The 16,178-nt window shown below is 30.9% G+C and overlaps 1 protein-coding gene across 1 annotated transcript in view; it reads right to left on the reverse strand.

Annotated features, from left to right (window-relative positions):
- The window catches only part of LOC143074604 (protein mono-ADP-ribosyltransferase PARP15-like), a 38,903-nt gene extending 23,403 nt beyond the window's left edge, over positions 1-15,500 (reverse strand). Inside the window, exons 1-2 of the mRNA XM_076249981.1 lie at positions 15,333-15,500; positions 13,074-13,406 (exon numbers count right to left, since the gene is read on the reverse strand). Of these exons, the coding sequence (XP_076106096.1) occupies positions 13,074-13,406; positions 15,333-15,416 (417 nt within the window). The 5' untranslated portion in view covers positions 15,417-15,500. The remainder of the gene's footprint in view (positions 1-13,073; positions 13,407-15,332) is intronic.
- Between the last annotated feature and the right edge of the window lie 678 nt (positions 15,501-16,178).

Genomic DNA, 16,178 nt, shown 5'->3' on the forward strand with positions numbered 1-16,178 from the left:
ACGCGTCCTATTCAATGTTCAATACGGAAAATGTTCCTATTTTTTTTAGATAACCATGGTCTGTTATTTTTAAACTGTTAATATTGGAATTAGATAAAAAGTCAAAGTTCAAATCATAAATAAGTGTTCCGTGAAAATTGTTTTCGACTGAAATCTAATTTGTTCATATATAATTCTTTAAACATGTTAAAGTAATAAACTTTATTAAAATAAATTCGGATCTTCACCTGATCACCAACATGGCTAAAGGTATTACTCCCAAAGGTATTGTGAGGGGTGTGAGGTGACACGTCCAGGTATTCAAGCGATTTCCTGTTGGGCTTGCAAGTTCAGTAATGCATCGTTTCACTTCTAAAGGTATTGATCAGTGTACACGGCCGATAACTTAAAACTTTCCATTTTGAACTATCAGGTGTATATAATATACTAGTCATTACTAAACTCATACGCTTGTTTATAAATAACATTTCTGATGTAAAGAATATTATTTATAAAAATATAAATAATACCACCAAAAAAAAAATTGAGGAAACAAGTGAAACTGCGAGCTACTGCTCACTGATGATACCCCCGCCGCAAGTGGATAATATTAATAGTGTAAAAATATGCAAGTGTTCGGTAAACAGGAAGTTGTCGAGTGATGAATCTGAAAACGCATCACACGGTATAGCTGACTTATAAAAATCCTTAAACCAAATTTCAGAAATCCTTGTATTGTAGTTCCTGAGAAAAATGTGACGAAAATTTTTAACTTGGTTATCATGTGTAAAATCATACAAGTGTTCGGTAAACAGGAAGTTGTCGAGTGATGAATCTGAAAACGCATCACACGGTATAGCTGACTTATATAAATCCTGAAACCAAATTTCAGAAATCCTTGTATTGTAGTTCCTGAGAAAAATGTGACGAAAATTTTCAACTTGGTTATCATGTGTTAAATCATACAAGTGTTCGGTAAACAGGAAGTTGTCGAGTGATGAATCTGAAAACGCATCACACGGTATAGCTGACTTATATAAATCCTGAAACCAAATTTCAGAAATCCTTGTATTGTAGTTCGTGAGAAAAATGTGACGAAAATTTTCAACTTGGCTATCATGTGTAAAATCAGACAAGTGTTCGGTAAACAGGAAGTTGTCAAGTGATGAATCTGAAAACGCATCACACTGTATGGCTGACATATATAAATGTTGATACCAAATTACAGAAAGGGTGGATGTGTAGTTCCTGAGAAAAATGTGACGAAAGTTTCATGGGACGGACTGACTGACGGACGGACGGACGGGCGGACTGATGGACGGACGGACTGACAGACAGAGGTAAAACAGTATACCCCCCTTTTTTAAAGCGGGGGTATAATAAAAATCTTTTTACATATTTTTTCCAAGGGTAAATTTGGGGAAAATGTAATATAACATGTACATGTATAAGTGAAGGACAGATTGGAACATACCAGAAATATTGATTTAAAAAAATGTAGGCACTTGTCGACGATTTGTTCATACGCCTGGATTGAAAATTACGAAACTATAGCGCAATTTAAAATATATACATGTATACATTGAACATAAGAAAGAAACATACATTTTGTGTAAATTGAGGTAAAAGTTTTGTAAATAGACTAGTCCACGTATTCTAACAGTATGTAATCATCGAATGTCGATAGACTATTGTATACCTAAAGAAGAAGAGAACCAATTTGATTTAAATACAGACAGGTCGATATATAACTTGCTTTGGTTCATCGAAGTTATGGACATAGTAAAATCACAGATTTACCAGTTAGATTGTTCTCGAATAAAAGAAGAAATTCGTCATCATCACAATTGTTCCGACATGCATGTAATTTATATGCAACTGGACGTACACTAATAATCCCAAAGTGATGTGAATATTTTCCAGTAAAACTATTGAGTATCAAAGTTTCAAATCAATTTCGGGATTTATTTTCTTTCTTAATATTCAATGACAGCAATTTAAAGAATAAATGTTTGTCCGCTTTAGGGGTTTTCCTGCCAGTTTAAACAGACTTATAATTACATTCAAAAATATGGAAAGATGACATAAATTCGTTCTGTCTGTTTTTTTATACATCGTTGGCTCTAGTGTGAGACGAAGACTATTTTAATAAGGACATTCCCGGTTATGAATAAATTTGCTTGAAAATAATATCTGTTCGAAATTGTCGATACCATTCCAAGACGATCCTTAAATTTCCTGTCAATTTTTTTAACATCTTTTTTTTTCTTCAAATGGCTGAAGAATTCATGCGTTGTGAGATCTAAAATATTTTGATGAGAACATTAATTCCTAAAAAGATAAATAAAGATCGCTTTGAATGGACTAAATTATATAATTGCAATTGTTAACGATCTGTTTGAAATATTAAAGGTTGCCGATTCTAATTTAAAATAGTACAATTTTTAGTTCATACACTCGTGCTTAGAAGACTATTTTTATTTATAAATTTATTCAATCAAAATAATTCAGTATTTTATCGTTACAGAAGTAATCATAAGTCAAAATTCATTTAAAAGAGAGCTTTAAAATGATAAATATATAAAAATATACAACAGCTATCCAGATATTGTGCGACCTTAGTACTCCCGTAAATTAATTTTATTTCTTTTTCTTATATTTCTGTGTCTAAAACTATAACTGACTCCAATATATCAAACTCTGTCATTACGAAATGTTGTTCACACCTAAAATGGTGAACCCGTGACGCCTAGATTTCACTGAATGAAGATCAAAAGATTAGAATTACATAATGCTACTCTTTTAATTACCTTGAGTTTAACTACGCATTCAACATTCACTAAGTGTCACAAAACAATACACATTTTATTTCCACAAGCCATGGAATGAAGCAAAAAGGTCAGAATACAAACATGTATTTTTCAATACACTATCGATCATGTCAGTTTTCTATGTTTGTTTTAAGTATTTGTAGAAAAAAAATCATAAAAGTTCTATTGTATTATTTACTTTAATTACTAAAATTCTTATAAAAAATCCACACATAAATCCTACAATCTACTTTTAAAGGTTGCGTGGCTATCACTTATTTTTCGTTGGTTAATAGGTACACCAAAAGTCGTCGATGCGCTTTAAATAGCATTATTATATGGTTAACGAACAAGACTTACATGAGATTAATTTCACTCCCGGCATGCTTAAAGACTAAAACTACGTCACATAAGTCAGGAAGTATGAAGAAATAAAATTAATAATTCCCAATTTTTTTCTTTATTACTTTTCATATCAAAATAAAACTTGGTGAATATGTTTTTTATGGTATTATGAACAAAATAAGATGAAAAGTGAAAAATCGCGAATTATCCCTTTAACTCTTCTCTACCGTATTAAGCAACGCGTTAGAGCAATACAAGACAACATTAATCAACATTTTGAGAGCTGTTTTGCTAACGATAAGTCGGAGAAAGCTACTGGAGTAGATTCAGCAGAGTTTACATTCAAGAACGAAGGTAATCGCATACATGCATACAGCATAGTTTTAATATTGAACGTTCGGATAAATTGTCCAAAATTAAGTTTAACTCTTTGGACGCCGTATCACGCCTAATTTCAGAAGAGAAAGAGACATTAAGAAAACGTAATAAAATTCTTAAGATTGCCGATAAGCATGGGTGGGATACTGATCAAGAGTATTTGGAGAGTCCTTTGGCTGATAATAAGGACGATGCCGTAAATTTTCGGTCCGCAATCACCAGAGCTAATTCAAGGAGAAGGAATTCCAAACCATATGATCGTCCGGTGGAAAAATCAACAAATGATAATGGCCGTCCAGGCAACAATGGTACAAAATTCAACACCAAAGATTTTTTTCGTGGCTTTAGCCAATTCAACTACAATGATGGGAACCGTGGTAAATCAAACAGCAATTTCCAATCAGCAGCGTGCTTTTACTGCAACCAACATGGTCACTTCGCAAGAGTCTGCCCATTCAAAGGAGTCCCATCTGCAACAGTCAGCTCTTCAAAAGAACATATTCCGAAATCAACATGAGGGGAATTCTTCACAGTCATCAGTTATTAATGAAGTTGAGTACAGTTTTGATATTATTAACAATTATTATGAGACAGAAACGAGAAAAATACGGTTTAATGTCAAAGGCAATTTAAGAAGAAATGTTGAGTTCTGGAAAAATATTCTATGCGCAAATGTTTTTATTATTAGTACTATAAATTTAGGATATAGAATACCATTTGTTAGTGAACCAAATTTGGCTTTTTTACAAATAATATGTCTGCTATTAAATATTCAGATTTTGTCGAAAAATCCATATCCTAGTTACTTGACACACATTGTATTAAAGAAGTCACATGTCCACCATTTGTTGTGAATCCTTTAACGGTATCTGTACAAAGGTCAGGTAAAATGAGATAAGTACTCAATTTACGTCGTGTTAATCAATATGTTGACAAACAAAAGGTGAAATTTAAGGGTGTTAATGAAGCTTTAAATTATGCAGTTAACGCTGAATATGGATATAAATTTGATTTTAGGTCGGGATATCATCATATTGATATACATGACGATCACCAAAAATATTTAGGTTTTTTATGGAAATTTGGCAACAAAATCAGATATTATACTTTTTCTGTTTTACCGTTCAGCCAATTATCAGCTGGTCATATTTTTACCAAGACTGTTAGAGTTTTAGTAAAACATTGGAGATCTATGGGTTATCCTATCATAGTTTATTTAGACGATGGTTTCGGTTTGGCTGTTGATTTTGATACATGTACTTGAAGAAATTTAGCTAAAGTATGTGGTAAATTTATATCCATGAAACCAGCATTAGGTTCTATTTGTCAAATTATGACTAGACATTTGCATATGATGATTAACACTAGGATGTATTGGGATTCTTTTGTACATTTTAATGACGACATTTTACAAGAGCTCAGACTTCGGTATTTTAAGTGCGAAAACTTACATTTTAAATGTATAACTCCGATGTTTAGATTACCTGAACGAATTATATCTAGATGCTAGTGAATATGCTGGCGCAGGTTTTACTGTAGGTAATAATCATATTGTACATTGTATGTGGGATAAAGAAGACAGAATTAAGAGTTCTAGTTGGAGAGAATTAAAAGCTGTCAAAAATATATTAGAATCATTACAATTAATGTTATGCGTAAAACTTGTTAAACTTGAAACAGACAATCATAATGTTGTTAAAATTGTACAGAAAGGTACCATGAAATTAGACTTGCAAGTTATATCATTAGATATTTTTCACATATGTTTAAACAATAATATAGTATTAGAGGTAGAATGGATACCTAGGAATGAAAATACCTGCGCAGATGCGCTTAGTAAAATATTTGATTTCGATGACTGGGGTGTTTTACAAAATATTTTCAATTTTTTCTATTTTTTATGGGGTCATTTACTTGCGATACTTTTGCAGATGACAGAAATAAGAGATTATCTGTATTCTTTTCAAATTGTTTTACTCCAGGTTCATCAGGCGTGGACGCATTTGCATATGATTGGTCAAAATTTAATAATTGGGTAGTTCCTCCTATTAATTTGATTACTCTGGCAATTAATCATATGCAGATGTGCAAAGCCAAAGGTGTTTTAGTAGTACCAAAATGGAAGTCAGCCATTTTTTTACCTAGGATTGTAGATCATTTTACTGACACTTATCAAAATTTTGTTAAGGATTTTAGAGAATATAAAAATCCGAAAAACTTTTTTTGTGGCTGGATCACAGTTTTTTGCAAAACAGCCTTTAAGGGCATACGATACAGTTACAGGGGAGGTAATGACGTTGCTAACGTAAAATGTTATTTTCGCGACGTCAAATTGTGACATATCGGGAAAAGATGCATTTTTCAACTGATTTTCATCATTCAAACTGATTTAATTTGAAAACGAGTTTATGGATCCCTATTTTTTAAAACGGCAATTTGTTTCATATTGCAAGGAGATTATGTGACTTAAATTTTATAAAACTGTAAATAGCGCAATTTCTTTAATTTTGATAAACATGCAGCAAAAAATGACGTTTTTTTCTCTATTCATGAACATTTGATAAATATGAGTTATTTCTGAATAAAAATTGCATAATTTTCAATGACTCTTATATAATACAGAAATTACCGATTATTTAACAAAAAACAATTTGTGTTTATCTTTTAAAACAAAAAAGTTATGTCTTTCTTTCGAAAAAGAAAATACTGCCACAAATCTGAATTTTGAGCGAATATAGAAAATTTCGACTTCATTTTACTCAAAAAGTAGCACAAGAAGGTATATTTTTTATTACATATTTGATTTAATCAGGTAAAAAATAGCCTATATGCAAATTTTCATCAACTTGTAAATACAGGTTCAAAACTGTATCGTATGCCCTTAAACAGTCAAGTGTTGGTACTGTTCGTTGATTTTATTTAATGTTTATTTCATATGAAATGTACTAATCTTCTCGCAATGAGATGAGTTACAGATTTTTTTTTAGTGTTGGTACTGTTAGTTGATTTTATTTAATGTTTATTTCATATAAAATGTACTAATCTTCTCGCAATGAGATGACTTACAGATGAGTTTGAAATGTTATGTATGAACATTATTTTATTAGATCGTTGGGAGCGATGTTTTTCGTCGCGCAGTGCAACAATAATTCACGCAGGGTGAATTGAGTAACACTTGAGTTTAAACTGTTGTAATGTATGGACATTATTTATTAGATCGCTAGGAGCGATGTATTTGGTTGCACAGTGCACCATGAGATGTTGTATAGTTACATTTATGTATACAGATATCATTCGAAAAATTTGCTTTTCGTTTTTTTTTTTCTATTTGTAGTCTCAATGGAAACAGTTTGAAGATTATGCCAATAATCCAAGATTAGCCAGTGCGATTGATGTTTTATCGTCTATTATAGAATCATCTAAAGCCAAGTCTACTAATAACAAATATCGTATTTATTTTGAAAAATTTCAGAAAAGGTGTGTTTCGTTCGGACTACAGTATTTACCAGCTACATCTACTACTATTTTGCTTTATATTGGTGGACTTATTCAACAAGGAATAAGTGTGTCAATTTTGGAGTCTTTTTCTTTAAAATAGCATCATGATAAGAACTTGTTCAGATGGATTTCTTTCCTTGATTCTCGAGGGTGGTAAAAGAATTTTTAGTAAGCCTATAAATAAAAAAGAACCGATCACACTAGAGATTTTACAAATGATTATTTCTAAATATGGTATCGAGAATGATTTGTCTAGTTTGAAAATATGTGTGTTATGTTTATTAGGTTTTTCATGTTTCCTAAGATACAATTAATTAGCTGCTATCAAGGCTAAACACATTACTATTTTTGATAGTTATATGTCTATTCTTTTAGAAAAGAGTAAAACCGATATTTATAGGCGAGGTAATACAGTTATTATTTCTAAAACCGGAGGAAATCTTTGTGCCGTTAAGTGGTTGTTAAAGTTAGCAAATATTGAGATAGATTCTGATCAGTATATTTTCCGCGCATTGTGTTATTTAAAAACTCGAGGCATTCATAAGTTGTGCAGTAAAAATTCTCCACTTTCATATACTAGGGCACGAGTGATTTTGCTTGTGGCATTTGAATCTGTAGGATTAGATACGAGCAAATTTGGTTTGCATAGTTTAAGAAGTGGTGGGGCTTCTATTGCTGCCAATTTTGGTATTTCAGAGAGATTACTGAAAGCTAACGATCGTTGGTCATCCGTTAGATCTAAAGATGATTACATTAAAGATAACATTCAATCACAAATGGCAGTTTCTTTGAATCTTGGCATTTAATTCATATTTCATTTATTCCTTTGATAGGTCAAAGTTACTGCGAGAAACTAAATATATATCTAGAGTTTTGTTTTATTTATTACACCAAGGATTTAGTAAAAAAATGTTTTAAATTCGGACAAGCGGAGAGGGAGAATTTAATTAAATTTTTTTTCGTTGAGACTTGGGTTTTCCCCTGTGGTATAGTTATACTATTTATAAGTTCAAAACTGGTTAGTGAGAGTAGTTGTATTACAAGTTCTTGTTTTGGTTATAAATATAGATGGGTAAAATATACACGTGAAATATTTTGGCGGTTTAAAAGTTGGGGTCCCGTTATATTACATAAAGAAAATTTATGGGTGTCTTTTCATCGAAAGTGCTCACAGTAACTACGACAGTTTGCAGTTTATTGTGTCATAAGAATGTATATGATTATAATAGCTAGTTTTACTTCAGTCCATTTAAATGTATTGGACAAATGTGTTTGTACTTATAATATGTTGGTTTATAATGTTATTAAACATTGCTTACTAGAAAAGAAAAATTACTGCGAGCAACTGAACCTTTATCTAGAGTTTTGTTTTATTTAGTATACCAAGGATTTAGTAAAGAAATGTTTTAAATTCGGACGAGCGGCGAGGGAGAATTTAACATATGATATTTTTCACAATAAAAATACAAAAACCAATACATTATATAGTTTGAATACAAAAATAAGTAGTGTGGTACGATTTCTGATAGGAGCCCCTATTGACCAAAGATGAAATGAAGTAGATGTAGGCAATTACATGTATAGGCAATTGTTTAGCCTTCCATAGAGAAAAAATACTTTCCGTAGAGCCGCTTATAAAAGGCTTCGATATGAAAAATATGAAACAATTCAATTGATAAATCTAACAAAATTTGAGTACTCAATGAACTTATTTTATATTGCAATGAAAGCATTGACTAAATGTAGTTTTCATGAATTTGTTATAAAATAAAATAAAGAATATATTAAATTTTAGAAGTCTTTAATTTACTGATAACAAAATTAATGTTTTTACCGATACAACCAAGTTTTTGTCAGGTTCGGTTCAATTTTTATATCAAATCTTTGTATATATAGACAATTAAGAAAAGTTTATTTTTTAAAACGAAATCCAAGACTTAATAAAGTACAAGTTATACATCAATTACTCCTTAAAATCTAAATCGTCAGTACAGACACGGGTATATATATAGCGAACGCGTTTAAATGTATAAACACCGCAAGACTATGAGAAGGAAACATCCCCGTCCATAAAAAAAATTAACAACAGAGAAAGAAAAATCGTCTCAGTGTTTGTAGTTAATTTTTGTCAGGAATTTCTCGTGTAAACTAAATTAGTTAATGAAGTATAGGATAGATATTAGTGTTAATAATTGGTTGTTAAAGGTCAGTTCCTTTAGGCAGTATATGCATAGAATTCTTAGTTGTTAAACGAGAAAATATTATAAAGACGACGATCAGAGATGTTGAATTTATCAATTTTACGGAATTTAAATAAAGGCAACAGTACTATACCGCTGTTCGAAATTCATAAATCAATTGAAAAGAAAAATCCGTGTTATTAACTGAAACTGAGGGAAATACATCAAATATATGAGGAGAACTACAGAAACACAACATTAAAATGTAACACACACATAGACGAACTATAATATAACAATGGCCATTTTCAAGACTTGGTACAGGACATTTTAAGAGAAAAAAACAAAAACAAAAACGTTTCTAACAGTATTAGAAAATTTTGCTTTTAAGTAAAATTGTAAAAATAGGAATTGTAAAAATAGGAATACTTTTGTTTTATAAGAATGTGTGGAAATGTAGTTCGTATTTTATAAGTTTTATTACATTACATTAATTATAATTTCTTTGATAGAAGTTAGGAAACTCGTTTAAGTTTCATAAATATTAGAAGTAGAACACACTTAATTTCACCAAATAAATACACAAAAGTTTGTTTTTTTTATATTAAATTACCTTTTTTTCCTTTGCTTCTATTAAATCCGTATGTATTAATACTATTGATTCTGTCTATAGTAGTACCATACCAAAGTTTACGTTCGTTGTTAGTTGTTGTAGAATTTGTAGATTCCATAAACTTTTTCTTAGCTGCATATTGTTGCTGTAAACAACGGTTCTGTATTTTGTCAATCTGGCAGATAAAAAAAAAAGAACATACATTTTATCAAATTTATCGGAAACGCTTTCTTAGGTTCTAGTGTTGCTGTAAACGTCGCTACTGTATTTTCAAAATTTGTGAAATAAAAAGGATTATTATTTTTAATCTAAAAGAGGTAATTAAAGAAATTATAATCTACTGTCTTGCCTGACATTTTTATCTCAGATAGACGAAACCGGTCTCATTATGACCAAATTGACAGATTGATTCTGAATTAATTTGGAATGATAACAGCTTAATAAAACACACATATGTTTACTCTTCCATAGGTGTGAAATACATTTGAACGTTTTTCTTAAATATGGTACCTTTTTAAAAGAGTGAAGACAAATAATCTGTTAATTTTTTCTCCAAATTCTAAAGAATATACTTTTTTCGTATAGTAAATTGAGTAGGGAATAAATGTCAGATTCTTTTGATTCCGTTTCTTGTAGATACTACATAACACTCAAAAATTACAAAATTATGTATGACCGTATTGGCATAACATTGAGAATGGTGAAAATTTTGGAAACAACAATCCATACAAAAAGCAGAAAAAAACATATGCAGCCCAAGGAAACCAAATGGGTCTTCAACACAGAGTGAAAATCCCCTATCGGAACTGGGCTTCAGTTTGCCCCTACACAAAAATGAAAATGAATGTCAAACCAGAAGCTCCTGACTTTGGACAAGCGCACAAAATGCGACGGGGTTACACATGTTTTTGAGATCTTAACCCAGCCTCCCCTATACCTCTACGCCATACGCGCGTTTCGTCTACAAAAGACTTATCAGTGACGCTCGAATCCAAAAACAAATTATAAAGGCCAAACAAAGTACGAAGTACGAAGAGCATACATGCTACAAAACGCAATTCAACTGATTGAAAGAGTATTACTTCATCATATAAAAATCAAGCATAATCTCTCGCTGTGTTGAAGAACCATTGGTAGACTTCGGTCGGGTTTTTGTTTCTTTGACACTTTCCAAATTTCAATTCTCAATTTTATTAATCCAGCATTGATTCATACAGACTAAACTGATGTTAGTGTTAACATAAATGACCGAATGTTTTTTTATGAATGCTATCCCAGTGAACTTGAGTTTACGGGCATTACATAACGTAGGATATGTGATTTACAACTTAATATGTTCCATGTATTGACATTGATGGAACTTCCTAGATGCACATCTTATGTCCTATCGTATGGTTTTAACATATCTGAACTAATAAGTTGTGCTTGTACTTGTTCACACTATGCAAAAGTCATTAACACGGGTGGTTTCCTGACAGAAGAACTACAACAAACATAGTTCACACAAAGAAAGACTAAGACACTACATGGTTTCACTTTCACCATCACCAATTAGTAAACCGAAACTATATGTGTATGTCTTTCTTAATAGCGACATGTTTTGTGGTCCTAAATCTTTAAATACAAGAATGTTCGCTCGATCGGTAAAATGTCTAGGTCGACATATTTATGAAGAACATCTTAACCCAAAAAACATATGTTATATTCATTAATTTATTGTGTAGTCAAATGGTTTTTTTGTCAAGCTGTTGCACATTGTGTTGCATCTTCATATTTACGGCATATTCAAAATTAATGTATTTTCTGGCAGTTTTTCTGTTTTGCAAAGTATAAGTAAGACGCAATTCAAAACTATTACTACTGATGTACGACAGACAAACGCATTGTATGCTGTATGATGGTTTTTTTTTTCAAAATGGGCAAAATTAAACATTGCGTAAAGATAGGTGAGACATGCTCAAGTAATTAACGGAAAAGAACATTGTCGTTTTCTTTAATTCTCCCATTCACTTATGAGAATGGTGGTCATTGTGTATTCACTAGTATACTAATTGATTGATTATTCCTTTCAAGACGAAAACAATATGCAGGTTCTGTAATAGAGGTCACCCGAGGTTAACAACGGCAAATCTGGAATTTCACTGAAAAAAAGGATAAATAGGATAGAGACAGAAATTTGCCGCTTTCCCTCTATACTTGACATGTTATACCACCACTGATGTTTTCAAAATATTGTGCAGAATTCATCTTTGTGTTAAATAAAGAAACATTCTTGAAGTTTGTTTTATCTGTCCAGTACTATAGACAGATTTTAAAGAACATTTTATTGCTGGATATATACGAAAATAATTAAATTGAAGTTAACCAATCAAATGTTCACATATTTTTTTTTACCTGTGTACAAGCTTTAGTTACCATGTAACCTCAAGTTTCACAAATAGTCTTTAGAAACACCAAATAAAAAAATATTGGTGCGTTGAAATACCCATGACATATGTTTATAACTTTTTTTATTGCAAAGCAATTAAAAAATACTTTCGTACAACCGTGTCAAATTTAGGGGAATGTATTTTTCTACCCTTTTTCGTATGCAACCGAATGTGAAGTACTATGATTTAGTTTTAAATCACCTGGACATCGTATTTAACGTCTCCATTATAACCGGACCAGGCTTCACATGTTTACCTCCTGATTAGTCAAAATGACACCATACGTTGTCAACGGTTTAACTGTTTGTCGAAAAGAATAAAAATTAATATATTCTTTTCCTGATCACCCTTGTCATCGCATTTGTAAACATTTGAACTACGTGAAGACAAATTATGTCATAAGTGAAATAATAAGTAATGAAATAAGTACTCAAATGAAAACGTATTGCGATCTTTTCTAATGTCGGTGACATTTTCTTTTCATTTATCTATGAGAGAGTAAAAACATAGTCTTTTATCGTTTGTAAATTCTACCAGCACTTCATGTAAATTTGTTTTGTAATATAAAAATAAAGTAGATCAATTTTCCACATTATTGATATACCTTCTATTTGTAAAAGCAATCACTGTACGTAGAATATGTACATAGAGATATGTAATCGATAAATACATATCATCTTTTTTACATGTGTGTAAATTTTGATCCTTGGTTCGATATATCAATCTTAACTTGGAGAAAACACGAACATATCGAAGGCAGTGACCCCTTTTTATTTACCTTATTTACTTCTAAAATTTATTAAAACCTTGCCACAAAAGGTTCACTAAATTATAAAGTCACCTGTATAATTGAATAGTCTCTCTTGTCTTGAGTCTGATTTGTATTGTGTCCTGCAATACTAGCCTTAAAATCCCTCACTACATCTTGGTATTCCTTTTCTGTAGGCTGTAAGGTAACGACCTTTATAATCTCATCCTCACCCATTGGAGCCCAGTTATGAGGCACGTCTAAAACGGAATCTGCATGTTTTTGTTTATCGACATCTCGAATCATCTTATGAACCTCATTAATAGCATCGGGTAGATATTCTATTAGTCCTCTTATTTTGATACTGCCCAGTGCTTTATCAACATCTATCTTAACCGCATATCTTTCTTCCATCTTCAAAATTTTCTTTAAAATAAAAATTACCAAAATAATGTTAAATATCTATCACCGCATATGTAATAAGTAAAACCATACTACACATTGAAAAACACAAATGACGTAAAGCATTAAACCCTCTAACAAGTTTTCTGGAATGAAACTTTCTATTGTGCATCTCCATTTATTTGGACTTCGGATATTTCCATATAGAAACGTGTTCACTTATGGAAATAGTCTTAAAGGACTTATAAATGCAATTTTGAATGAAGATGTAAACTTACTTAAACCGTTGATGCCGGATATTAGTAATGTCATAGTATCATGAGTATAGCATAATTACTTGACGATATCGGGATATTGATACTTAGTCAAAGGAACTTGTGATAAAAATTTCAAAATTTTATGACTTCATCGGGTACGTCAATGGAATCATATGATCTGTGTTGTGCCTTATACTATAAGAGACAAGTAAGGTTCAACGAATATATCATATTGATGTGGAAAGACGTTATTTATTAGCTATGAAAGTCTGTAGCTCGTAAATTTTTCTTAATAAGTTTAATAAAGTTCCAAAATATACATAATCGTTTATTGTCATTATCCTATAGACTCACAACTGTTGGTTATATTGAAAATTTAGAATCTTCATTGAAGATGGAGCACGAATGTTGAATGTTTAAATTAATCCTTTTGATGTGTCATTTGTATGCAACAGTGATATCCCTTTTACTATGTTATAATTTTTAAAAAGTCTATCAAATCGATGCATTCATTGTCTCACTTGAACAGGTTTTTAATGTTATATGTGCGTATAGTTATTTTATTAAATCTTATATTATTACAAAATTTATAATTCAATAGATTTTATTTTTACTATATTATAGACATTAACGGATATTCATAAAAAAAAACATATTGAATATGAAACCTTTAAAGGGGCACTAGCTACGAGATATATAAACATATCTAAAATAAGAAAAAAAATTTCATCATTAATCCAAGTGAAATAGTGCAAGTTGAATAATATGACCTCATTGAATCCGTATTCATGTGAACTTCAATTTAACCCCTTAGGAAAAGATGGATAATGCATGAATAGTGTGTGTTCAGTCATTGAAATTTAACTGCGGTTTACGATAGCATATATATTTCAATTCTGTTTGCTTATCTTGTGATTGAAATGAAAGAAACTCTTGCAGCAGCAGGTTTAATAAAATCTCCAATCATCGTCCGATGAATTTGTTTGATTAATGCTCCAATGTCTAGGAACTTACATTGACCTCAAATCATTTGATATAGTCTTAATCTGATGTAGCACCTGGGGTCTTTTTAGAGAGTTTTTTTTTCCTAAAATACCGTTCACTAGAGTTGTTGCAATACTAGCAATATATTTGTATGGGGTACACAGTATTTGAGTAATGCCTGCTACTGTTTAAACATGTCCCTATAAATATTACTTCTGTACAATGATTCATACAGTGATACAAATAAATTATGCATGTTATAGATTGCCTTAAATTATTATTTTAACAACCTTTGAAACATGCAAAAAGGAACAATATTTACAAACATGTAAATATGAACAATATTTACATGGTGACGCAACAGGTAAACGCAATATTTAAAAAGACACAATAGCTTCACAAGAATTGATTATATTAAGTAAAATCGGTTATCTATACATTCTTTAAAAATGTAACGACGAGCTGAAAAAGGTCGTTATTTGCATTACATTTTTAAATGAACTTCGGAAAGCTGACAACTAAAATCCTTTTTCGAGTTACAAAGGCAATACTCTAATTGTTTTAATGTGCTAGATATAATACAGATAGTTGTGTCACTAGGCTACAGTCGCATATCCTTCTGAAGTAAGAAAAACATTGCTACCACTAGTTAAAAGATCAACCATTGTTGGGCTCATTTCAGTTCTTGAAATTTATAAATAAAACTCACTTTGTCTTCTGAAAAGTCTTTCAGTACAGTATCCTCAACAACTATTTCTTTAGAATCTCCTTCTATGGAACTTGAACCTCCCATTTTGAAATGTTTGGTTTGTATAAACAGCACAGAACAGAGTTCGATGTCTAATAACTTTTGATTGCGTTGTGTATGCTATTTTTTTTTATCCTAAAACAGATAATTTGATGTTCGTATACTATTATATATAATTTTAAAAAGAACTTTAGTAAGGACTTACTTTTTTGAATGGAGTCTTGTAAATTTTGGTATTTGATTATTGCCAGTTCATTCTCGGACATAAAAAAAATAAATCACCATCACACCATACTTTATGTCTTATATTGTATTTTTATGTGGAGGGTCATTAAATAGTGAATACTAATTAAGGAAGTTAAATATTGCTTCTTGGTGAGTAAATTAACATGTGATCATCCAGATGAGTATACTTACTGTATCAGGTTGATTTTATATAAATGATCTATATTTGTACCTGCAACGATATATCAATGCCTTTTCTTTAAATATATAAAGAAGACAGGAATTGTACAAAAAGAGTCTAAAAGGCTATTATAAACTATGCAAAGATGTTATTCATTCACATCCAAAAATTACTACCAGTCTACATCTATTTGATCACATGATCAAACCTATTTCTTTATATTCCTCTGAAATTTGGGGTACGTTTAACCCAAAGAGTAGTAAATTTAGAAATGATATACTCTTAGATAAGATTTATTCAGATCTTCAACCAGATAAATTACACATGAAAATAACAAAATTTATTTTGGGTGTAAGGGACCGATCAATATTTATCAGATGGATGGGCCGGTGCAAAATGGG

This window comes from Mytilus galloprovincialis, chromosome 5 (assembly GCF_965363235.1).
Source record: "Mytilus galloprovincialis chromosome 5, xbMytGall1.hap1.1, whole genome shotgun sequence".
NCBI lineage: Eukaryota > Metazoa > Mollusca > Bivalvia > Mytilida > Mytilidae > Mytilus > Mytilus galloprovincialis.